This window comes from Channa argus, chromosome 9 (genome assembly GCF_033026475.1).
Source record: "Channa argus isolate prfri chromosome 9, Channa argus male v1.0, whole genome shotgun sequence".
NCBI classification, from domain to species: domain Eukaryota; kingdom Metazoa; phylum Chordata; class Actinopteri; order Anabantiformes; family Channidae; genus Channa; species Channa argus.
In genome coordinates, this window is record NC_090205.1 from 23,233,588 (window position 1) to 23,258,615 (window position 25,028).

Sequence of the window (25,028 nt, forward strand, 5' to 3'; positions counted from 1 at the left end):
TTTTTGCGCAGCTTTACATATTTAAAACTTTTTTTCAGTAAACATGAACAAAATGTTCTGAAAGTGCTCTGAAGACGTGTACAACGCCACGACAATCGGCCAATTTTTCTCATCCTCTGTTTTTAGAACGAAAGTCAAGTATGAAGGTTGTCAACTGCCAATCAGTGACTCCTAAACTTAAAGTGCTGTGATTTTCTGAAAACAACCATAAAATTCTTCAATAATGCTGTAGTCAGACCCCTAATACTGTAACTTGAACCTAACTAACTAAACTATCCATATTATTTTATTTATTCAGTGGTAATTTAAGTAAAGCAAATCTAGAATTCACCGTATCCCAAAAGTACAATAATAAGCTAATAATAATAAGCAGCTAGTGTCATTTGTTGGAACAAACTCATTAAACTTCTGTCTCTGTTACAACAAACAAACATCCTTGTGTTTTTATTAGTAGTCATTCACTGAAAATATGTGTCTCTTTTAAAGAACTTTAATGATTTAATATATTTTGGTCTAGCAGTAATACCACTATTGTAAATATTGTGGCATTTATAAGGAAAAAGTGAAAACTGATCATTTAAAATGACAGAAAAAATATTGGAACATTAATTACTGACTGCTGATTACCTGTTGGCTGTGCAGAAAAGTAATAAATCTACCGCAGTTTAATCAAGACGTTAAGGTTGCTTTGCAAATGCATAATTGGGCACTGGCCCTCTTCGCTCACACACTTATCTGTCTTCCAGCTTTGTGATTGCCACAGATAAGACAGAGCAGCTACATTCTTGAGTTTCAGATGGAGAGGCATGAAAGCCTGCAGTCATAAAGACAAAAATGGGATGCTAATGCTGTAATTCTGAAGCAGACAGAGGTGTACTCTGTCATCATATCCTCATTATGTTAACAGAAAACATAATTTGGCTGTAATTACATTCCTCACAAAAATGGTAGCGCATTTTCGGTTTAGTTGTGTTGAATCATAACTTTTAGAAGACAGGCTGGGGTTTTACCTTATTTTTAGAGCCTGAATTAACTTGGATGTTGTCGAGGATTTTCAATAAAGAATGTAGTTAAAAAAACAGGAAGATTTTATGGTTGATTTACGGGCATCATATTAAGTTTTACTGTCAGCCATGAGTATCGACCTGAAATTAAAATGACTTTAGGAGACGTGATGAACTCAGCAGTCGGTGGTGAGAGGCATATTGTCACATGAATATATGGCAATTTAAATATTTATGCATTTACAACTGATCTCATTAGCAGGTCACATGTTGTGTTTGCACCATAATATTTACCAGACCAGCCACCTGACAGCGTGCTTTCATGTGCTCTCATTAACCCTCTTTGCTCCCGAGGCCCTAGACCAGACGTTAGAGTCTGCTGTCATTCCCAACAGTAAACAGGGGGCCTGCTGAGGTGCCAGTTTCATGCTAAGTGACGGTACTGAGGCATAGGCAAACATCATTTTATATCATTGCCTTCTGTTTTTTTTCTCCCCAAGGAAAAGAATGTTGTAAAAGCCGCTGTAAAAAGTGTTTGCATTATGCAAAGTATTATTACAGAGGGGTGACATCATAAAACATGGGTTATTTTAGTTTATTACAGTCTTTTTCTGTTAGATAAAGAACCAAATTTACACTTTCTTTTATTATGTCACTATCATCAACATGTAGTGACATTCTGATTTAAGGGTGGAAAGATGTCGCAGTGGTACGAAGCCAGTGAATGCTGATTAGCGCCGGATGGAACCACTTTCCTATCACATTAGATGCCAGCCCAGTGCAGTGTGCAGCAGTTAGGCAGTAGCCTGGCGAAGCAAAAGAAACCAAGCCAGTGGATTCTCCCCAGAGGAGAGAATTTAGTAAGACAAGGGCTCACGTTGCATTTTCCAACTCAGCTCCCAATATGAACGGTATGACTTACAGAAAGTCATTAAAAGAAAAGGTGGGAGCGGGGGGTGTTTTTTGTTTTTTTTTTATCGACATGTTATAAAAATGTTGATGACATGTTTAATCACCGTTTTGTGCGGCCGTGTTGCCTGAGCACTGACAGATGACAGGAGCCATATGTTTGGCTGATGAATCTGCATATAGTAGATTATAGTGAAAGCTGCAATGTTGAAATCCATCCATCAGTTTTACATGTGGCACAAAAAGTAGAAGTATGGTAAAAGTACAGATGAATTAGTCTTCAGCTTCAGGTCTGTTAATTGTTATTTAATTGGTCATTATTGGTAATTAGTCATTTGAAATAAAGTCACGCTACATGCCCATTACTTTGTCCATAAAACAGAAATACTAATAATAATAAAAAGATCTTTTTTGAGATAGCAAAGGAAGAAACTCATTCCTTTGAGCTGAGTTTGTTTGACCAATGCTGGTTGCTAAAAATAACATTCTTGTGCAACTACATTGCAACCACAGAACTTTTCTAGACGTAACTTTATGCATTGGCTGTGTCAATTTGAATGACTACATTAACTTATGGAAACACTGTTGCAAGAAGGTGGATGGGATGGATGGCGAGAGGCCGTGGGGTTAGGTTTAGGCAGGTTAGGGTTACGAAAAGACTGTGGTTTATTTTAGATGTATTATCATTAGTTATGTAATGATACAAAATCCTAAACTATATTGAAAGAACTGGATAATATATGATATAATACTGTACACTGTCTGGTAACATTTCACTGATGATCTTGGCATCAGTGCTGGCTTTCCACCTTACATCAATATCCTTATTCTGCTGATAGGAAGCTAGTCTGGTACTCGTCATTGTGGTTTAGGCGCAGAAAACATAATTTTTAGAGGATAAGGTTGGTGTGACAATCTCAGAAAAATCCATTACAAGTTTTGAAAGTAAGGATTGTGTGTGTGTGTGTGTGTGTGTGTGTACAGTGCAGCGCTGTAAGGTTAATAGCAGTCTTGTACAAGGCTCCCCTGTCATTCTTTTTGCTTCTCCCCTCTTCTAATCGGTTGCACCAAAACAAAAGCATAAATCACTTCAATCATTTATTGTCTACAGAGGTAACCATTTTCCTCTTTCGTAAGTCCTTCTCTGCTCTCTCACTTACTCTTCAGTGCCTCTCAAAACAAAATTGTGTGGAATCTCCTCTTTGTGACCCTTCATTTGGCAGACAAGCAGGTAAAAAAGGAAGCTTCTGCCCATCTCCCTTGGTATTTCTTTCTATTTTCTAATGCCAGTCTTTTTCTCCTAAACCTCTGCCCTTGTACAGATACTAAAGGTTTTTATTGATCTCCTGTGAGCCCCTTCTGACTTCAGTCTGATCTTCAAGCTAAGCCTTTTCATGAAGCACTGCACATTTGGTGTCCCGCATGTTCCAAGGTCATTGAAAGTCTGTGGATTTCAAAAAAACGGAGAGACAGGGAAGGTTTAGTATGTATACATAGTGTACGTAGACATGTTTTTTAACATATAATGTGCAATGGGCAGGTTCCTTTTTACATTTAGTGTTACTCATCAAAAGTTAGGTGGTGTGTGTGTTTCCTTTATCATGAAACATTTGCAGCGTCAGTTATTTTTTTTTCAGTGTATTTGTTTTCAGTGGATTTGTGTGTTTAATATTTTTCTGACCTAAATCCTTGAGTATACACAAGGCAATATTTAAAAAAAGCAGTGTTTCTATTGTGGAGCTTCTAATTCCCTACTCTTCCATTCATTATGTCATATACCAAAATTAGCTTCCACTGCATTTCACTGAAAAATGGGGCGATGTGAACCTGTTTCAACTTAGAAATAGAATTTACCTTATTGGTCTTATGCATGAGCTCACTCTGGTAGAACCTAAAAACACATATGAAACTTGGATTAGAAATAGAAAATTTGAAGAGAGAAAGAATTGAACTGTTGTTTAGGGGGAACAGATTTTGTTTTTGTGACTTCGTCCTTTACTTTACTAACAGTTTGTGTAAAAAAAACTGGTTTCTCCTTGCATTACATACTGTCCAATATATAAAACCTTGATTTACAACAATATCACTGTTACAAACAAATGAACTAAAAAGTATCCAGAAAAATGCATGTGTGCGGGTTAAAAACCAGTTTATATTGTCATGGAGAAGCACCACATTAAAAACATTATTCTGTAGTGGAAAACACGATGACTTCATGAACACCTCTGAAAGCCATCGTCAGTGAACATAGTTTGTATCACCATCAACAAATGCAAGTTAAAACTCTACCGTGCAAAGAAACAACCATATAAAAACAAGATCCAGAGACACTGCCAACTTTTCAGAGCCTGAGATTATTTAAAATGGGCTGAGGTGAAGTGGTCTGACAAGTCAAAGTTTTTTAGATTTTTTTATGGAAATCCCTGCATCCTCCATGCTAAAGAGGAGAGGCACCATCTAAATTGTCATCAAAAGCCAGCATCCATTCGGGTTCCGTTCGGGCAGATTGCACATCTTGTAAAGGCTAAATAAATACTGAAGGATAAACATAATTTTATTGGTAAGGAATTTGACTCTGGATGCTTATGTCTCTCATTATATTTGAACTAAGCTGAGCAAAGATCACTGCAACATAATGAAATTATATACAGTACAAGCATGGTGGTAAAATGAGGGGATATGTGGAATTGTTATGTAAATGATTATTAAGTAATCAGAGGACTTAAATATGTCCATACAATAGCATTTATACACAGCTTTTTGCTCACAGTGTTTATTACTGTAGGTGTAGGTTAAATGCACACAAAGAAAATATTTATTATAATCTGTGCCAGATAATTGTCCATCTGAGAGAAAGTGCTGTGGATTGATTAAGTCCTTGTGTGTAGTTGATTCGGGGTACAGTGCTTTGTAGCATCTGCCATAGGGAAGGAACATGTTCCGGAGAGGAAAAAAGCTTTTTCTCCACATAAAAACTGAAATTTAAAGGGCCTGAACCATGTAATTAAATAATGTTTTAAAATATAAGTCAAAAGGCATAAAAGCTAAATTTAAAAATCTATTAAAATCTACCAACAATTGAAGAAAACTTTTCATATCTGAGGCATCCAACCAACTATATTCAAACTGTAAGCTGTGACAGTACTGACCTCCCAGAATCTGTGCAGACATATTTTTGTCCCAGCAGAAATGTATTTTATTGAACCAAAGCTTATGTCATCAAAGTATTAATATCAGGACAGCTTGCTGGTCAGACTCCTTTTGTTGTACAGCTGTGATGCCCCCAGTCCTCGAGATAGTGTGTGTGTGTTCCCCTTCTCTCACTTGGGTATTCACATGGAGCTGAGCTATTATCCCTCTACAGTCCCCTGAGACCCTGCATGGTTTCGGGCCCAGTGCATTTTAGCAGATCACTTTATGCTGCGGCTCAGGTTACACGGTGGCTGTTCTTCGAAGTGCTCATCAGTATCCCTTTCACGGGCATATTGTTAAACAATTCAGTAAGCTCGGTGTGTTTGAGGGAGCTTTACACTGATTCAGTGGGAGAGTTAAGAGAAGGAGTGACTGCATACTAACACTGGAACCAGAACATTCATCTAGTCGTACCATGGACGCCATTTGGACGTGCTCTCATCAATGCTCTGTTGCAGCATGGTGGAGATGCATGATGCTCAAAGTCCCTGTGCCTCACTAGTATCCATTGTTATGTTTTCCTGCAGTGTAGTATCACTTTTAAACCAACAGAAATCTCATCATGCTCAAACACACCCACAATGTTTCTTGTTCTCTATACATAAACACTCACAAGCAGATATTTAAGTAGGCCTAGACACACACTTACTGTACATACTTATGCAGACACACACTCATTCGGCTAACGTCTCTGGCAGTGTGAGCCCGTGGTTAATAACTGGTGTTTGTTCTAATTCACAGATGCTGGCTCAGGATCAGGAGATGATGGTAAGATTACTCATCTCCTCCTCTTCCTCTATTAACTCCACATGTGTTTCTTTTGCTCAAACTCTATAACGAGGTTTTCCTGTAGTAATGCGCAGCCATGCAACAAACATACAAATGGACTGTAAATATAGAAAGTTCAGTAAAGGTCAGTTCAGTTTAACCCCCAACAAGTTTGCTAAAGTGTGAACATACTAAAAGTTCTCAGTACATCAAATCATTAAAATTATCCTTATGCGAGTGTAAGAAACTTACATGAAACTTTTGCATAATTGCACTTTTCTTTCTCAACTTGGCTGATTTGGTTGCCCCTGAGCAATATGGGGATTATAGGAATAATCATATTGGGTTTTTTAGAACAATCATGTGCAATTTAAAGTTTGTTTTTCCTGTGTTATTTACTATGTTTTCTGCATCTGTACAGTATATATGCTCTATTATTTCATTGTAGCTGATATTTGAGGCTTGTTTTTATCATGTTTTCACTATTTTCACCAAAGCCTTAAATACGGGTTTATCCAACTGACTGAATGTGCTTTGATTTGTTTTCATACAGAGTCATAGTCACAATGTGTGAACTCTGCCTGTCAGCAAGTTTGTTTGTTTCTTGAGCTTCATTGTCCACTCTCACCCACTTCCTCTGCAGGTTTAAGCCTCCCTGATTTTTGAAAATCTGTAGGATTTATTTTTTCTGCAGCTGACAGGGTAAAAATGTGTTGTGTTAAACTGCAATGCTTTGAAAATATGAATTATTTAGTCCTATAGTTCACTCTAGGGGGCAGCATGGTGCTGGAGTGGTTAGCGCTACTGCCTCACAGCTAGAAGGTTGTGGGTTCGCGTCCCCTGCTGACTGTGGCCTTTCTGTGTGGAGTTTGCATGTTCTCCCTGTGCTTGCGTGTGTTTCCTCCACGTACTCCAGTTTCCTCCCGCAGTCCAAAGACATGTTAACTGGTGACTCTAAATTTCCCATAGGTGTGAATGTAAGTTTTAATGGTTGTCTGTCTGTGTCTGAGATAGACTAGAGACCTGTCCAGGCTGTACCCTGTCACGTGCACAATGACAGCTGGGATAAGCTCCAGCCCCCTGCGATCCTAACAGAATAAGCGGTTGCAAATCATGGATGGATAGTTCATTCTACAGCTCTCTGGTCATTTTCGACAGCAACGTCATTGAGAACCCACTGTGACCATCAGCCTCGTAGAGATGCAAGATCTGCGAGGTCGACGAGGGTGATACTGGTTCAGGAGGTCTACCAATGTACCTAGGACCAATATTGTGATTAATCAGTTCCTTCAAGAATTTATGATGTTCATGATATTCATTCGTCCAATTCTCCAAATATTGCACAATCTTGAAATTTTAAACATCATATAAAAGCTGTGACATGTTCAGCAAAACTGTAACATAGAACATGTTTAGAAAAGCTTTCGTGAAGTCAGGCTTTAAAGATCAGTGGCTTCCAGCTTGTCCCTTCAGGGTTCACAACAGCAGAACGTGCCTTTCCTGCTGCAACCCTCCCAATTTTTCCGGGCTCGGGATCAGCACTGAGTTGGCCCCTGGTGGCTGGGCGGGGCCACACCTGGTGGGCTGGGACCCTTCTGTATCCAAACCTGAATATCTACCCATTTAGCCACCATGTCCCCTTGAAGTCAGGTGTTATTTGCCATTATAGGCCTTCCGAAATAGGAGCCACAAAGTCCTGCATAATCTAAATGATAACGTATAAACAAGAAAAAATATTGTAATATTTTAAGTTTGTTTGTTTTTTTTTACTACGGCATTTCAAGTTTGGGTATATTCTTATAAACTGAAAGAGATTCATTGTGGGGTTTTTTTTTGTTTTCTTTTTGTCTGTCACTTCTATCTTTGATGCTGCAGCAGAAAATGTTTACAAAGAAAGAAAAACATGTCAATCAAAAGCTCTTGATTACATCATGAAAATGCTTTCTGCTTACAGCTGCCACAGTGAATGATAACTTCAATTATATAGGCCAAACAATTATAATGGACGGGTGTAATGAGTTTCCCATCCAAGCCATTTACAAGTCTGTGCAACTTTATTTACCATGTGGAATTTAAGGCAGTGAGGGCAGCGAATGGTTTTTTTAAAAGTGAAATTATGCTTTGGAAAATTACTATTTTCAACTAAGCATTTTCTGTAAAACATGCACTTTTATTGGATCCCAGTCTCGAATAGATTTATTTGATTGAAGTTTTCTTGTTGTACAGCTTTGAGTCCCAAAATACACATCTGGCGTATACTGCACATGTGCCTCTGTAACTCTCCTACAGAAAGGACTTTCGCTGCAGCTACTTTTAAAAAGGCCTCCACGCTCTATGTCTTAGACAAACATTGTTCTCTTCAAGTCTCTCATTTAGGATTGTGCATGTCTTACAGTTTCTCCTTTCACACTGCCTAATGACAGGGAGTAGCAGAGGATGTTTTCTCACAGTGAGCGTGTGGACTGCATTGCAATTAATAAACACTGGAGCTGAAGAGAGATGGACGTTTGGATGCAGTGATAACTGAGAGTTTATTGTAATAGGATGGAAAAAAGCTTGAGGCAGCAAGTGACTTTTCATGAATAACTTTTGTGGGTAAATAATCATCTAAAACCTCCATCTGATTAAGAGTGTGTCATTCAACTAAGACTCAAATTTGTTGCCTAATTGACTAACAAGTCTCTGCTCTGACATAAGCACAGCCGGCACACAGTTCAATTCATCTGTCAGTTCGTGTTTGCATGCTTCCATATGTTTACACTCATCTTGGGTGTCTCGTCTCAGCGCGGGATCCTGTGTGTTTACCCATGCACTTCCTTCATTAGCTCCCATGCATGGAACTTCACCAAGCACATAGGAGAGACAGACAGCTGACAGACAGACGACGAACTGGAAATAAAGCTGGTGCTAGGTCAACCAGGGAGAGAGCGAAAGAGAGAGAGAGAAGAGAGCATTGGCGAAGAACAAAGAAATAGCCTGAGGAAAGTCACAAAATAGATAACAGAGATGAGGAAACAGAAGGCTGGTGATGCAGAGATGGAAGGAGAGAAAGAGGACAGAGATAAGAAACAGGAGTAAGGAGGAACAAAATTAAACATCAATTTAACGTATGTTTCCTCTGAATGCAATATTGTGAACATTTGCTCCTTTGCATTAAATTTGATTATGTGAAGAGCTTCCTTATGATGCAGCAGGCTAAGATACCAGGCCCAAAACATGCACTCTGTGTTTTAATACCGACATGTTCACTAATGATGCGCTTTGTTTCTTTTCTTGCATCAAGTAATGGAATGTTTATGTTGTCTTTCAGCATTGTATTGCAAAAAATAATATCCCTGCGTCTGCAAAGAACGAAAAGAACATTCAAAAAGTAAATATCAGAACATCACCCATATAAATAAATGCATAACTAATATAGATCGAGATAACTAACTACAACAACAGTAATAAATAAAGTAATAAATAAGGAATTAGAGACTAGACACATTTATTTATGTGCAGTTTATACATTCTACATTTAAATAATAATTTACTTACTGTTAGCAGAAAAATATGTATCCGTGTGCTTCAAATTATAAATATGTATATTGCTCAGTTCATAACCAGCTCAATTGACTGTTATTATGCTGTTGCCATAGGCATGGTTCAGCAGGCCACCTACTACCTACTAGCAGGTTTATTACAGTACCATCCTTTAATTTGGTAATACACTGGTTGATAACATCCAAACCAGGTGTCACAATACAATTTAAACATATACACGATACCAAAGATAATCATGACTAGTGGCACAGTAAAGCAGCAGCAGAGATGACAGGTATGCATCAGGGTGAGAAAAGTTGAAGGGTTTAGTGTCATTATGTACATTAAATTAGACCATTATCCTTTACAAACAAGTGACAAAGGTTTTCCCTATGAAAGCATATTATGAATACGCACTTTATCAGATCATCTGTGTGGTTGGAGGAGGAAGGCTGAGAATTGCCATTATTCCATTATATACATTTGACAAATCGATCATTTGGAAGGAAGATAAACAATTAAGAAAAAAATGGTTCAGGGGCAGAGAGGATATTTGTGCAGTATAAGCTTAGAGGGGAGAGAAGAGGGCAAAGGCAAGAAGAGGAGAAATACAAACACACCCAATAAAGATAAAAGATAGATAGAATCATAGCCGAGGTCAAAATAGATGTAGAGATACAGTAGAAGAAACGGAGGGAGGAGGGGAGCTGGCAGAAAAGGAAGAAGGGAGCTGCTGGTGTTTTATGGCCAGGGGAGAAGGTTAAAGAAAGTGGTTGTAAAAGGAGAGTTGTACTCCTGTTGAGGAAACCAGCCATCCCGGTAAAAATCAAATGTATTTTAATGGCCAATGATAAATCTACACACATAAAACACTGGTCATCTGGCTCGTTGCCAGTTTCATTGGCAGTATATGTGTGAATGTGTTCGTGTGTGTGTGCCGACTGCAAACTAACCATGATTCAGCGTGTGTGCATTCATGCTTTTGAGAGTGTGCTCTCTTTCCGCGTTTGAGTTTTATTTTTTCTTCCATCTTATAAGTGTGAACACAAGTCAACTGTGCAGGGAGATGCCCTCAGGACAGGAGTCTGGTCACATGGCCCCTTTAGTCAGAATCAGACATTTGTCCAAATCAAATTGTACAGTGGAGAAATTGAATTGCACTCATATGATTATGGAAGGACAAAGGACAAGCAAAGCCTTAACCGAAAAGATTTCAATGCCTGTCCAAGTTTATTTAAAAAAGACTACAGAGTATTTACCCGTGCTAGGAGCTCTGGGAATATGAAATGCACCATTTGGGAAAATGATGATGCCATATATTCTAGAAAATTGATAACGTCATGCTTTGGAACCAAAGACACTGACAGAGACAGGTTCTGGTAGACTAAGACTAATGAGAAGATGGAGTCATTTAAGGTAAACCCAGGTGCAGACGGGAAAACAGCAGCAGCTGGCCAGCTACAACCAAAGCAGCAATCTTCAATTAGATGAATGATAAGAGAAGACTAGTACTGCAGCGGTGAGAAGAGGGGCCTAAAACGGAAAAAGGGGGCAACTTAAGGGGAAAATCCTGAATGAAATGGTAAATATCAAATACAGCAAAAAAAAAAAAAAAAAACAGTTCAGATCAGGGCAGTTATATCAGTTATTCGTTAACTGAGGCATGTGTCTTTGTGCGTAACCACACAGTTCTGCTGGTTTGGGGGGGGGGGGCACTCTTTCAACAAATGCTTCTGTGTGTAGGGACAAACCACCTATATGGGGTGGAGGATTAGATTTTCTCTGTTCTTTGTTTCACACTGAAATATCTCAGTAAATTTTGGGTTGAATGTCATGATGCATTGTAGGAACGGAAAAAAAAACACCGACAACGTTCAGGGAATATTGTGACAGGTCTACTGAACAAAACATTTGTACTTGATCGGAGGAGAATAGTTGGGACGAGCAGGCCTGGGATGATAGGTGAAATCTTAAATGTGATGAGAAGTCAAATGTCTTCAAGAACTTAAAGTCGTCACTGAACTGCACCTTCGGGATAAGCATGATGTGGATGATGGAGAGTTTCACAGATGAAGAGAAGTAAGGTTTTCATTCTCCCAGGCACAGGCACGAAAGAGTAGGGAGATGGCAGCTATTATATTACATGTAGTATAAATTATGATATATTGTATAGCTTTTATTAGTACTAATATCTAATATCACTGATAACATCTGTGTGGACCACTACCCAACACTGCATGGACTGGTACAGGTTTACTGATTTTTGAAATTATTATAATTATTTTATTATTTATTTCTTTTATTGTATTGTCCTCTTGGTTTTATGGGGAGATAAACAAACCTTTATTTAAACATCGCTTAAGGCTGTTGCTATGATATGTATGGTACGAGCTTTCATTATGCAGTTTAGACGTTGTGGGTTCACCGGTGTTACCATCTGATTCCGTGTGTGTTGGCATGGTAACTTTTGCTCATCAAATTGAGAAAGCTGAGAACCTCGGACATTTTAAAGATCCGTTGTCATGAACCAAAAGTAAAAGTTAAGAGATCACCAAAGAGATTACAAGACCACAATTGTCTTTGCCAGGTTGCACTGTAATCCATTCAAACCTGGCAAGACATCTCACTCCGAACGACAAATGTCAACCACATGGTGGCATTACTGAAAAAGTCAAGGGATCACATTGTAAGGAAAACTGAATATCTGCACAGAATGTTCACAGGTTGTTTGATACAGTATAAATAAAAATTAGACTTTCTGATAATAGTGGTGGAAAGTCAGAAGATCACAATGTATTTCATACTACTGAAATGACTTGCTCAGAGCCCTGCAGCTAGCGTGGCTAACAAAAACAATACAAAGACTTGATGACTAAATACCTCATTTATTTGAAACATTTGAAAGGAGAATCCTGACTGTTAAAATGTCAGGTTGCAGATCAGAAATTGTAATTATCTGCTATTAGAATCCTGAATTATTTCTATCTTTTTAAGGACCCAAATTGAGTTCAGGTCTGTGCTTTATCTGGGGCTTTTCTGCTTTTTAAAAAATCTTCTGCTAGGCCTAAATTGAACAATTGTTGAGAACATTGCTTAGGAGCCAGCAGGACACTCTTGCCAGAGTTCCAAAGTCTATGATTTAAACTCTGTCATGCTCTGTGGGCTCCTGGCATTAAAGTGACCTAATTTCCCTGCAGTTTCAACGGGTAACTCTTATCTAAATTAAGTGCTTTGTCAAGGTCAAAAGAGTGTCCCATAACTTATCAGAGCCATTTTTCTGTTTGAATGGTAGAAACACGAGTCCATTATGAGTCCTTAGCAGCAGGGAAAGAGCATCAGGCTGTCTGCAGTCTAATTATTTGTATTTATGGGGAAGTGTACTAAGTGTCTGTCTTGGTCTCAGTCAACCTGATTTCCATTTGGGTCTCTTTCTAATTATTTCCTAAACTTGATTTGGTCTGAGATTTTCTAAGCAGTAGTAGTAGTATCAGGTACAATCTATCACTGTTGAGAACAAAAACGATCTCTTGGATGGATGTATTAGATTTGTGTTTATAGGTCCACATGCACAATCACCAGTCTCCACTCTTTAGTTAGCATCTACTATTTTTAACGTTGACTAAAGAAATGATAAACACCACACCACTTGGCTTAATTGAAATACAATAGCCTGATTGGGGTAATTAATCTAATGATCAGGCCCACAACACTATGGATTTGCAAGCACTTCATTAATTTGAATTAAGGCCAAGGCTCCATTATGGTGCAATTATGAATTCAATTTCAATTGATCTCACTTGGTTGGTATGCAGCAATGCACAAGATGATTTTATGAGGTAGTACTCCACACTTCATCATTTTATTGACTCGCTAAATTTTGTGGAGCTAAATATTCAATCAAAATTCATGGAACAGTATTCTCAAGTCTGTTACTAATACTATTAGCTTTAGGGGTATTGAAGAATAATCTGTGCCGTGCTTACACTGCCCCTGTCTCAGACTTATGGGCCAAAAAAAATGGACCTAATTTGCCTGGTTCAACTTTGAAAGCTAGAGGAAGAAGAGAAGAGAATTAGAGAGTTACTAAGGTAAAATAGTTGGCTGACCTGCGGTTCCCCTAGCAATTGTTCAGTCGGTCTATTCCTGTTTCAGCAGCCATCACAATGACGAGCTGCTGCCCCAGTCACGCTGCTATTGCTATGGTAACCAAGTTAGAGGTTTAGGGAAGTGAGTAATCTAATCTTCCCACTTTGTGGCATAGAGATAAGGCTTTCCACTGTCAGCCCACCCATGTGTATTTATTTGTGTGTGTGAGAGAGAGAATTCTCTTATTTCTCATCTTGTGGGGACACAAATCTGTTCACACAGCCATATTGTGGTGATTTGTTTCTGAGGAGAAAAAGCAAGACTGCTCAAAGTTAAAGGTTAAAGAAAGTGTTAGGGAAGGCAAGTTGGGATTAAGGTGGAATGTAAGTTGAAATAAAGTTGAAATGAATGCATGTCAATGTAATATCTTCTGAATTGATAGAAACGTGTGTGTGTGTGTGTGTCTGTGTGTGTGCATGCATGTGTGTGTGTGTGTGTGTGCACGCACATGTCCTATTTGGTCATTCTATCCTGCACGTCTTACTCACCCACACACACACACACAAACCTATCTAGCCAATATGTTCCACTCTAATAGGCAGGTGAAAGCCGAAGGGCAGAGAGGCTTCCAGCTTTGTTGAAAAGTCTGAACCTTACTGACGTTGACATTCTGTACCAATATCCTCAATATTAAAGAAACGCTCAACTGTTTTTATTGCAGTGCTTTACTGTAAACAGAAAAGTTTGACTTGTTTCAATATTTTGTTCGCAATGTTAGGTGATCGTTGAAGAGACTGTAACATTTTGCAGGGGACGATAAACAGAATATCAACTCCCCTGACTGACTAGTCATATCTGTCCCCCAGGATCCATACTGGGCTGTGCAGCAATTATGCTTTAGTTGAAATTGAACACAGTATGATGCTCCCTAGACAAAAAGGAGACGTTATGACATCTGTAAAGAAAATACAATGAAGAAATCTTCCTGCATTTTGATTTATCCAGCCACAGATAAACTCTTGACAAATATGCTGGGTGAGCAGCTATTATTAGAAGAAATAAATCACTAATGGCTAATGCTAGAAAGTAGGCTTTAATGTATTAGATACAGTCATTTCATAGTAAAAAAAACAAATGTTTTTTCACTTTCAATTTTCAAATTCAATTGAAAATGCAGTAAGATGAGCGAACTGTGACTGGTATTTTCAAAGCAATTATGTATATAACATCTATGCATAAGATCACTCTTGTCCTGCATTATTTTCCTTTATATAATCGTAACAATCATTTCTTACCATTCTTGTTCATGTAGTATTTGACTGGCCATAACATTCATCAGAAAAAGTTTTAAACATAACAAAACTGAAATGACAAAAAATATGCCAAGTGTAAAGTAATGTAACCAGAATTCTGAGTAATTCATAATTCCTATACGACTTAATATGTGCTGTATATATACATAGCTTATTATTCATTTCTACCTACAAAATCCCAATCCATAATTTTCTGTGGTTGTGAGCACTAGAAACGGCTAATGAAAGAAAATGTCAGGTTCTAATTTAAAGCTAATCAGTGGAGCAGCAAAGAGCGAGTTTAATAAGATGCTGTACTACTGTACACGTTTTAGACAGGAAAAAGTCTCCTGTTTGAATCCGATCATGTAAATAGTTGTCATTTTAAATCCAGCAGCTTTGCGAATGACATTTCTATTGAAATTCACACCACTGCTGGGTGTTGCAAAATCAACAACATCATGTCTTGCAGAGTGCCGAGCATGGAAAGGAAGGCAAAGGTACATCAAGATAGTACCTATGTTAAAACAGACGTATCTCACAATCTCTCAGAGCATATGTTCAGACAGAGCACATGAGAAAGGCTTCGCCGATAAGCCTTTATTTTGGCACCGGCATAATGTCGTAATCTAAACCAAGAAGAATAGGATCTGCAAATGAGACAGAAGCACAGCTGTTATATCCGTTCATCCACACACATTCGCTCTCTCACCATCTTTCCTCTTCCATCTCTCACCTCTGCTGCTTTGCTTTTTCTTCATCTCTCCATGGGAATGTGTCCAATATTACCACTCTGAAATTACTATTAGAAATTCCATTGCTTCTGTGTGTTTGTGTGTGTGTGTGTGTGTGTGTGTGCGTGTGTGTGCGTACGTGTGTGTGCAGCAGTGGCTCTGAATGAGATGAGTTCAGGTGGGGGCAGCGGTGAGGTTCAGACAGCATCTGGTGTGAGAAGGGAATGTGAGCGGTGAGTGGCAGTCGCCGTGTGTCAGCGCTATCAGTGGAGGTGGGTGAAAAGTGGAACCGAGGCTGATGAGAATAGCGGGGTCACCTTTGGGCCAGCCCCCACTCTCACCGGCATCAGGGATTTTATTGTCATATTTTTTTGTCATTTTGAAAATAATGAAACAGGGCTGAGAGGTAGAGCTGCGCGGGAGAGGATGAAGATTGGGCCACATCAAGGCCCAGAGAAAGAACGGGATGGACAGATAGAGGGATAGAGGGATTGGACTTTTTTTCCTGTAATATCAGGGTCTGACTGGGATTAAGAGAGGGAACAGGGGAATCAGGTGGCCACTTTAGGAAAGAAGTGGAGCTATGTGCTGTGTGTGAGAGAGAGAGAGCGATAGAAAGGGGTGTTTTCATAGGACTGTTATGAACTAGACCTTCTAGTCAGAAGTTGTGATCTTTATCGCACTTGTAAAAAAATAAATTGTCAAAGTGCCTACAAAGCACAAGTTTGTCATAATGTCAGAGCATACACTGGGTAATAAAATAAATGACAGATTGTATCTTAATCTGAAAACCTGGCATACTATACTGTATATCAGCTCTGGGATATTTAGTTATATTGTGCTATAACTCATAATCTGCTGTATATGCAGTCTAGCGGTGTAACTGTCATGCCTGTAAAGAGTGTACTCAGGGAAACAGGATGTCCCAGATAAATGAAGGCTCATAATCCTTCATACAGCAGTAGCAGAAACATCCACCCGCCCTTTTGGCCCTTCACTGGGGATTTCAGGTCATTTCTTCTTATGCAACCCTGATAAAAACATTTCCAGCAACAGCATAAAGCTTAAAAAATAAACTATTATTATTAGCATTATTACTGCTATTTTGCCCAATTTATTCTCAAACTTCTCAGACGTCTCCTTTCCCCGGATAATTTTCCCCAAGTTACAGTTTGGTCAAGTCCCAGATTTCTGTAATCACGCCAGCTATCATGTCTTTTGTCACCGGCGAGCTAGCACAGCTCATTAGCAGCTGCCTGTGTCTGGATGATGCTAGTGAAGCAATTTGAGCCACAGGCTGACTGTGATATGGTGACCTGAATTCCAGGAAGAAAGGAGGAAAAACAAGAAAGTAAGAAAGACAATCACATTGTTGCGTTCTCCTGTAGCAGGACGAAGAATCTTTTCTCATTTGCTTGAAGATAATTGCATCGATTCTAATTGGACTGGTGCCCAGTTAAGCAGTAACCCAGAATAGGTCATTTTATATAGGAACCCTACACCTGGACACCTGGTAACGTTTCAGCAAGTACAAATCCTGACCAAGACTCAGATCAGGTATTTTTACTATTATTTAATTCTCTTTTTTTATTGATATGGTCAACTGGTTTCAATCTCTTACAGGCCAAAACAATGTACTCAGCTTATTGCATGTAAGCTGTATCATCAGAGAACGGAACCAGACAGAAGTATTGTTTGAAAAATCTCAGGGAAAAGTAAAAATCACCTATTGTACATCAACGTCCTTCACTAATAAAACTCCTTGTAATTATGTGTAACCATTAAAAAACAGGGCAAATTACCTGTTTAATTGATATTTTTGTCTTTAATCTTTTATGTTACCTAAATGAATTTAGTCGTTGTTATAGCTCTTTTCATTTGTGTGCTTGTTTAACAGTTGCAACATCATATAAATACACAGATATACAGTCAACCCAGCACACTGTCACTCCCAACTGACAGTTGGACTATTTATTATGCAGATTTAAAGTTGCCCCACAGTCAAGATGCAGGACTGCATCTCAATTAGGATACTCCTAATAAAAGCAGGCTCCATGCGAAGGCCATTTTGCGTAGGTGTACATGTAGTTAAAAATTAGTATATCTGAAAGTAACCAATCATCAATGTAGTACTATTTACTCTGTGTCTGAGTTTGTAATATGTCCTTCATAATCTAAATACAGTTGAGTCATAAAACTGGGCGGCCATTACTGATTCTTTTCATCAACAGTGCAAATTAGTTTTCCTCTCACTCTCTGGGGCCCATCGACAGCAGTTCACAACTCTTGTAAATATCTAAAGGTTATTTATTTGGAAGCTTCAACACTGCTCTCAGGAGGAGCGAACCTATTCCTCATGGCATTAAAGTGGGAGGGGGGGGGGACCACGTCTGCGAAAGGCTTGCTGCGTTGGGAGCTGAACGTATAGGTTGTGCTCTGGGAAAACCCAGCATGGCTGGTGAACTGTTTACATCAGATGACACATCGTCCAGCACTGAAATGGGGACTTGGCAGTAGAAGGACAGCTGATGAGTTTATTTACTCACTGAAATCGCATCTATAGCAGCCGTGCGAAAGTGCTACATGAAGTGAAAGCTAGCAAAGATTTTATACAGGGGTTTCTCTCTAAATAGTTCAGCACATTGTAGCGAAACAATAAGCTTTGACTAACACACTTACTGCCACTTTGAAAACAATGGCTTGACAAACTTTCCTTGTCGTCCTCTTCAACAATTCCAGTCACCCAGAAAATCTCTCTAGATTCCGTGATTTTCTCTTTTTCGCTGTTGTTTTTATCTTTTGTAAGGGGACACAATTAAAGTCAATCGACCTCTTCTCTCCCAGCTTCTCTTTTCATCAGACTTCCCACAATACCTTTCAAGAACCTCTTGAGTTTGTGTCCTCAGCTGTGATGTGCAGATCATAGTGAGCATCTGAGTCACATCCTGTCCTCAAAGGACATCTATTATGTTTCACTCTGTGGAGAAACTGGAGTCTCTGCTTCTTCTCTGCTGCTATTTTTTTTCCCATTAACTCTGATGCAAAAAAATAAATAAAAATGTAACTTGTCATTCATATATGTACCAGATAACACCTGACAAGGTGTGAGTTCCATAATTGTGATGAAGGATACAGAGGCCAACACATAATGGTTTCAGTAATTGGAATATCAGCCATACATTTAAGGTAATGACTTTAATATTGCAGGTCTGTTTTTTATCTTTTCATCATAGTTAATTATTTAATATCTTCACTGCATTTTTGTGCGTGTTTTGCTCATGTTTTCCTATTTATGCTGTGTGTCCTTGGACTTGCTGGCCTCGGTTCCTTCTTCATTAGCAGCATCTCGCTCTTTAAATGCTGAATATTCACCAAGGGGGGTTCAATAAATGTTAAGTTTCTTTATTTATAGCGTGTCACTTGCTCCAAAAGGTTGTCGTTCGCTCAGCCTCTCGGTGCATATGCATCGGTGTTGTTGCTATGGTTACCGACAGTTTAATACAGGCTCATTGATTTAGAGCGGCTAACAAATGCCCAGGTCACAGGTGTGTGTTTAAGCCATGAATTCCTGCATAGGCAACCCACCTCCTCCAACCAATCACAATGCATACATTTATTGAAAGACTGCAGTGTATCATAGTCCCACACATAAGTAAGTAGCAGTACCATAAAGAGCAGGTTAATTACCAAGTCTCTTCATGGTAATCGCCATCACTTTCTTACCTTTTTGCCCAACAAGCTTCATTTTGCAAGTCGTACTCTGTGCTGTAGGTGTCACGTCACCCACGCCTCGCACGTACCTTAGAGCCACACAAACTATAGAAAGGAAGAGCAAGAATTCACTTTGGGGTCGAAGGTGTTTTTCTTTGTTGTAATGTTGCAGCGCTATTTCTGTGTCAATCCAAGAACAAACTGTCAAAGACAAAACGTAATTAAATTTTTTTTGGGCATTCAGTACATTTCCAACTGATTAGTTAAACAAAGGTGTTGTAACATTGGTTTCAAAACGTGTGGCTAAATTGATATGAAAAGGAAAAGCAATTATTCAGTAGAATACATTCACAAGAATACTTGTGCCTAAAGGAACTTGCAAAGCACATGCAATATTTCTGAATGTGGTGTGCAGCCTTGTGTTTATGAAATCTGCTGCTGCCACAAGTTATTCATTTTTGCTTTGAGTAAAAAAGAGCACTTAATATGTCTGTTGAAGGTTTGTGCATCTAGGGAAGACTCTGATTAGCTTTCCATGGAGAGGCCTACTGCCAGGTGTGTGTGAGAACCACTAGTTCCAGGTGGACTCTAGGACTGATCACATTAAGACTAAATCAGAACTTGGTTTTAGAAAATATCATTTTTATTGTCTATTTATTTTTAAGATATATATATATATATATATATATATATCATTTATTATATATTTATAGAAGATTAGGTTACATGTAAGGTAAAAAAGGTTCCTCGTAGTGAAAATAACAAAGAGAATGATCAAATCACACCGCAGTGTTTAGATTTTATGGTCCACAACTCTCTTTTTGAATGGCTAAAATCAGCGGCAGGTAAGATCAGTATTGATTTTAGGGTGGTCCATAACTCCCACCCCCACCGTTTTTTTTTTCTTCTGGATGCTCTTTAGAACCAGCCCTGGAAATCTGTTGTTTTTCTCAAACAGAACCAGAGCCAAATGGGGTGTGAACAAATAAACTCACATGTTTACGTGGACAGATGCTCACGACAAAATTATAACACTGGCTTCCAAATGAATGCTAATGTTGTTCCGAATCTGTCGTACAGCATAACATTTTAAAAAAAAAAAGGCCACAGTTGGCCCTTTAATGTGTGTTTAATAAAAGGCAGATATGTTACGTTGATGCACGCATAATTAACATTTTCCATATTTACAATGTGTGCCTGAATACTGTACTGTCAGACATCTCAGCAAGCTCTTGCCTCTTCCCAGCCTTCTCTCTCCACTCATATCATCCACTCCCTGATGTGGCTTTACTCTTCCTCCCTTTTCTCCAGCTCCTTTCCTCCCGCCTGGTCTCGTTCCCAATCCTCTATCCCCTGTAGCTCTCTCTTTAGCCCTGGCCAATCCTCTCCAGTGGTCTTGTGCACACAGGATTAACCATTAGCTCTTAGTTTTCTTTTCCTCCTCCACCCTTGAGACCAAACCTTGCCACCACCCTCCCACCGTCCGGCTGTCCAAAGACTCCTCTCCAACAATCAGTGGTGTGAGATTGGCCCCACAGGCTGGTGATGGGATTAGAAGTGGCACGTTGGGGCTCAGCAGGCAGCCAGCCGATACCAGCGGAGTCGATACTGAATTGTTGCAGACAGGAAGCTGACATTTCCAGAGATTTTCTGTCATCGATGCATAAAACAGAAAGCAGGTGATAGAAACAGAAGGGGCAGTGCTGTGCCAAGATCACCAATGTGTGCGTTTGCCCAAAGAGAGGGAGGTCACTGCATGGACAATTTCAGGGGAAGTGTTAGCGCAAAGAAGATGCAAGCGTTAAACTTTCAGTGATGCTAAATATTTTCATGTCAGCTGACATCAATATACATTACAATATTAATCCTGGTGGCATTACTGTTGAGCTTGTGTTGCCCCCACACAGAGTTAGTGGTCACTGTTGTGATTCCTTCACTCTGTGCAGGCAGTGAAGAGAATGCATGGTTGTGCAACAACACAGTGAGAGAGAAGGCACAAAATCCACAGTGCTCGTCCTGTTCAAAAATACAATTTCAGTCAAATTAAATCTGCCGGATTTAGTCCAACAATATGGGTGTTTTTCAAAGTTTAACTTTTAACAGCATTGCTTTTCACTGATTTGCATTGGCAGCATGGGACCATGTAGGTTTGTTGTGCAACACCAGCAAGTATCCCACACACATCTGGAAGTAGTCAATCTAACTTAAAGTAAGCTAACAGCATGAATCTGAGAAATCAATCCACTCTGTCCTGCACATCCCTTCAGATATTAGTTCTTAGCAAATTACAATTAGGAGAATTCTGCCATATGTTCTAATCAAGTAAAACATGTTAAAAGTGAAAATCTCTGGACTACTGCCAGACTGTGTAGAATGAGTCTGACTTCCCTGAAAGCATCGACAGCACATCTCTACGATAGGATACATTTTACATTTTCTACTTATAGTGTGTAACTTTTTTCTAATATTTATATCTTAAAAATGCTGAATGCCTATTAGCATATGCTGCTGAACTTCACTAATTATAATTTTACCAGTTAGGAACATATCCTATAATACAAATGCTTACTGAAAAATGCCAAAATGTACATGTACACGCGACACAGTACAAGTTACCAAACAACGGATCTGTTTTTACATCCAGCAGCAGCATTGCCATTTTTGGTGTTGAGTTTCTTTTTAGCTTCGTTGCTGAGGAAAATCTGTGGCTTTTGCTCCACTGTGATCACCAGCTAGTTGCTTTTGTCGTTTCTCTGCTGATTGCTGCTGCAGGTAGTCTAGTTTATCAGAGATTTTTTTTCCACTGAAAACAGCTGCCAGCTGCAGCCCAAAACAACACTACACTATGAGAACGGTGTGGATGAATCAAAAACTGTAAAATTGCAGGCTGAAAGCCAAAACTATCAGCTGCAAGACATTGAAATATTCTTTGATTCTCTGGTGAACTGCGGAGATATAGTAATTTTCTGTGAATTTTCGCACTCTTCTCTCATCTATTAATGTTAAGATTATATGAGCTGCTGTTGGTAATCTGAGATATTATTTGGAAAGAAGGCTGTTTATATGCTATATGACTGGCTTCAAGCAGCATGTCACTGATGATGTGAGTGGCTGTTTTGAGTCTATTGACAGTATATCAAAGTTTCTCATTTTCATGTCACACAAATGTTTCCCAAGTGTTCAAGCAAAATCTTGTAGCTCAGCCTACGTTAAGTAGCACTGCAGATGTCCTCCTCTGCACTCTGAAAGCCCTGGTGAAATGCATATCTCTGTTTTTCAGAAAGATATACATAGCAACTACACGGTATAATGTAAGTGATTGAAGTTCTTCTAAATAGCTCATAGCAATAAAAAGCAAAATGAAAGCTGAGCTTTTGAAACAACTGTCACACTGAATAATAGCAACTTCCAACAGAACAGAGGACTTTTAGGTCCGATAATAATAGGACTCAATAATAGGGCAAAACTAGCCAAACAAGCTCAGTTTTTTTCAAATAAATTACTATATACGGAAGCATATGGACCTTTGGGGGCAGATAAGTCTGTTTTATTATGAAATTGAGTAGATGATGGATTGTTTTTTTACTTTTTTTACAGTCAGGGTCAGCAAAGACTTTGAAATACACAGTATCACTGCCAAATTATTTTAAAGCAGTTCATTAAACACCAGTCTTCTAGGCAACCTTGGACTGACATTTGTAACATGTGCAGTAAAAATAAGAAAATATAAATGAACCTTGTTGCTTTTTGTGCATTAAAGTTTGAATTGTATGGAAAGAGCAGGCATCATGCAGGTGTTAAAGAGCCACGTTATACAAACATGAAAACACACATCCAACAGTGAAGTACAGTCAAGAAGCACTGCATCTACATCCAGTCATTCGATGGGTCCAGAGCAAATTACAAATGTGGAACAAACAAGCCAAAGAGGTAAATGCATAGCAAGTTGTGGAATAGTCGTGTCTTCAACAGCAGTAAGGCTGCTGACCCTGCAGAGTTTGGTAGCTCGCTTCACCAAAGCTGAAGAGCTTTGCTTGGCATCTTTTACTGTGTGGTAAAGGAACCATAAGCCACCCTTTGTTGACAGAGCGCAGTGGGCAGGAGGGATTGTAGATCTGGAGGAGGGTGCTTAAATAGGAAGTTGTTGAGTTGACCACGCTGTAGGTGAGAGTCAGAGCTGTGAACCTGATGCAAACAGCTACTGGAAGCCAGTGCTGACATCTGAAGAGTGGTGTGATATTTATGAAAAATTGAACTGCTGAGGTTTGGATCATCTGGAGAGGTTCGATTGTGCATGCTTGAAGGCCTGTTAGTGGGGATTGTAGTAGTGTCAGTGGGACTCTACAGCTTTATCACTGAGTTCATTCTCAAGTTAGATGATGCAGCAGGACAAAGACCCTAAACATCCAAGTGAATTTGGCCAGCTGGAGCAGTACGGTTCCAAGTTCCTCCTAAACATTCTCTAGATGTGCTTATGCACATATATGAATCTTTCTCAATCTTTTTCTCTTTCTTTTCTATGCCATTTTCTCTTCTCCTCGCCTCAGGGATATAAGCAGATTTAAAGGGCCAATTCACTGCTTTCTGTCATTAATCTTATAACGCTTTGCTTTTTTTCACTTTTTTTAAAGACAACTTGGCTCGAAAAATACTCCACTGAGCCCGAGTAAACATCTGACAGCTGTCATCTTTGCTACATGATAGTACTGCTCAAAGCCACTGGCTGAATGATACAGTACTTGAGCATATGGACATTACTTTCATTACACTGTTGTGATGATTAACTACTCAACAACTGTACAATGACTTCTCATGGTGCAGTTGGAAAGCACTTGAAACGCTGCCTGCATACTCAAATTAGCCCTCACAGCTAACTACTACAGCCACAGTAGCCGTCAGTAATAACTACATCAAATGATAACATTTGTGGTCAAATGTAGCATTAGTGTACAGAAACCACCATTAGTCAGCTGCTGATTTGTTTGTTTGCCTTGTGGCCTGACCATCTGCAAGCAGAGGAGGTGGGTTTTAGTGCGTTGCCAGTTAAATGATAAGATGCCTACAAGTGGTAAAATATGCATGGCTCAGGTTCCAGTCGGGGCCTGAAGATGAGTAGGTTTGATGTTTGGTGAGCAGATCAGTACCACCAGGTTGTGACAATGAACCACTAGTGGAGATAATATAGTGTCCCACCTTTCGTCAGTATGGTTCCGCATAAAACGGTCTGGGTTTTGATACAGTAAGAGTTACCACAATACTGAGTTGTGTTCATATTTAAAGGTAAACAGAATAACTACTACTGTAAATGTAACATTTGAGTCCCTTTATATTTTGAAATATCATAAAACAAGGATCATGTTTTAAACAAGACTGACTGACAGTCAACATGTGAGTTTGTTCATTTTGTGAACTTGAGGTTCCAGGCTAAGCTAAGGCAATCAATTGTGTCCCACTGCTGCTTCATCAACAAACATCGAAACCTCAGCAACAAATGTATTTTGACAAGATTTACATTTATTGTGGTAAAAACATTGCTGCATAAAAAACATAGCCACAGTGGTTTCTACAGGATTTTGCATTGTGCAGGCACTAAAGGCATCTCACCTCCACAAGTGTTTTCCCTCTATATATATATTGTCAGGTCCCCTTGGAGAACTATGGACGTGGTCAGATGTTGCTTGATTGACATCTCCTTGACTTGTTTTGTCATTTTTTGTTGTCACCTGTCAAAGCAGGAGGATTTGCCCATTTATGTTATTAGAGTTATTCAAATTTTGTTAAGAATCTTTCTTTTTTTTTTTTTTTTTTTT

At 39.0% G+C, this 25,028-nt stretch overlaps 1 protein-coding gene across 2 annotated transcripts in view; it reads left to right on the top strand.

Annotated features, from left to right (window-relative positions):
* The window catches only part of tmeff2a (transmembrane protein with EGF-like and two follistatin-like domains 2a), a 104,281-nt gene that overhangs the window by 44,502 nt on the left and 34,751 nt on the right, over nucleotides 1-25,028 (top strand). For both annotated transcript variants that reach the window (XM_067516737.1, XM_067516735.1), the window contains exon 4: nucleotides 5,847-5,873. In XM_067516737.1, the coding sequence (XP_067372838.1) occupies nucleotides 5,847-5,873 (27 nt within the window). The remainder of the gene's footprint in view (nucleotides 1-5,846; nucleotides 5,874-25,028) is intronic.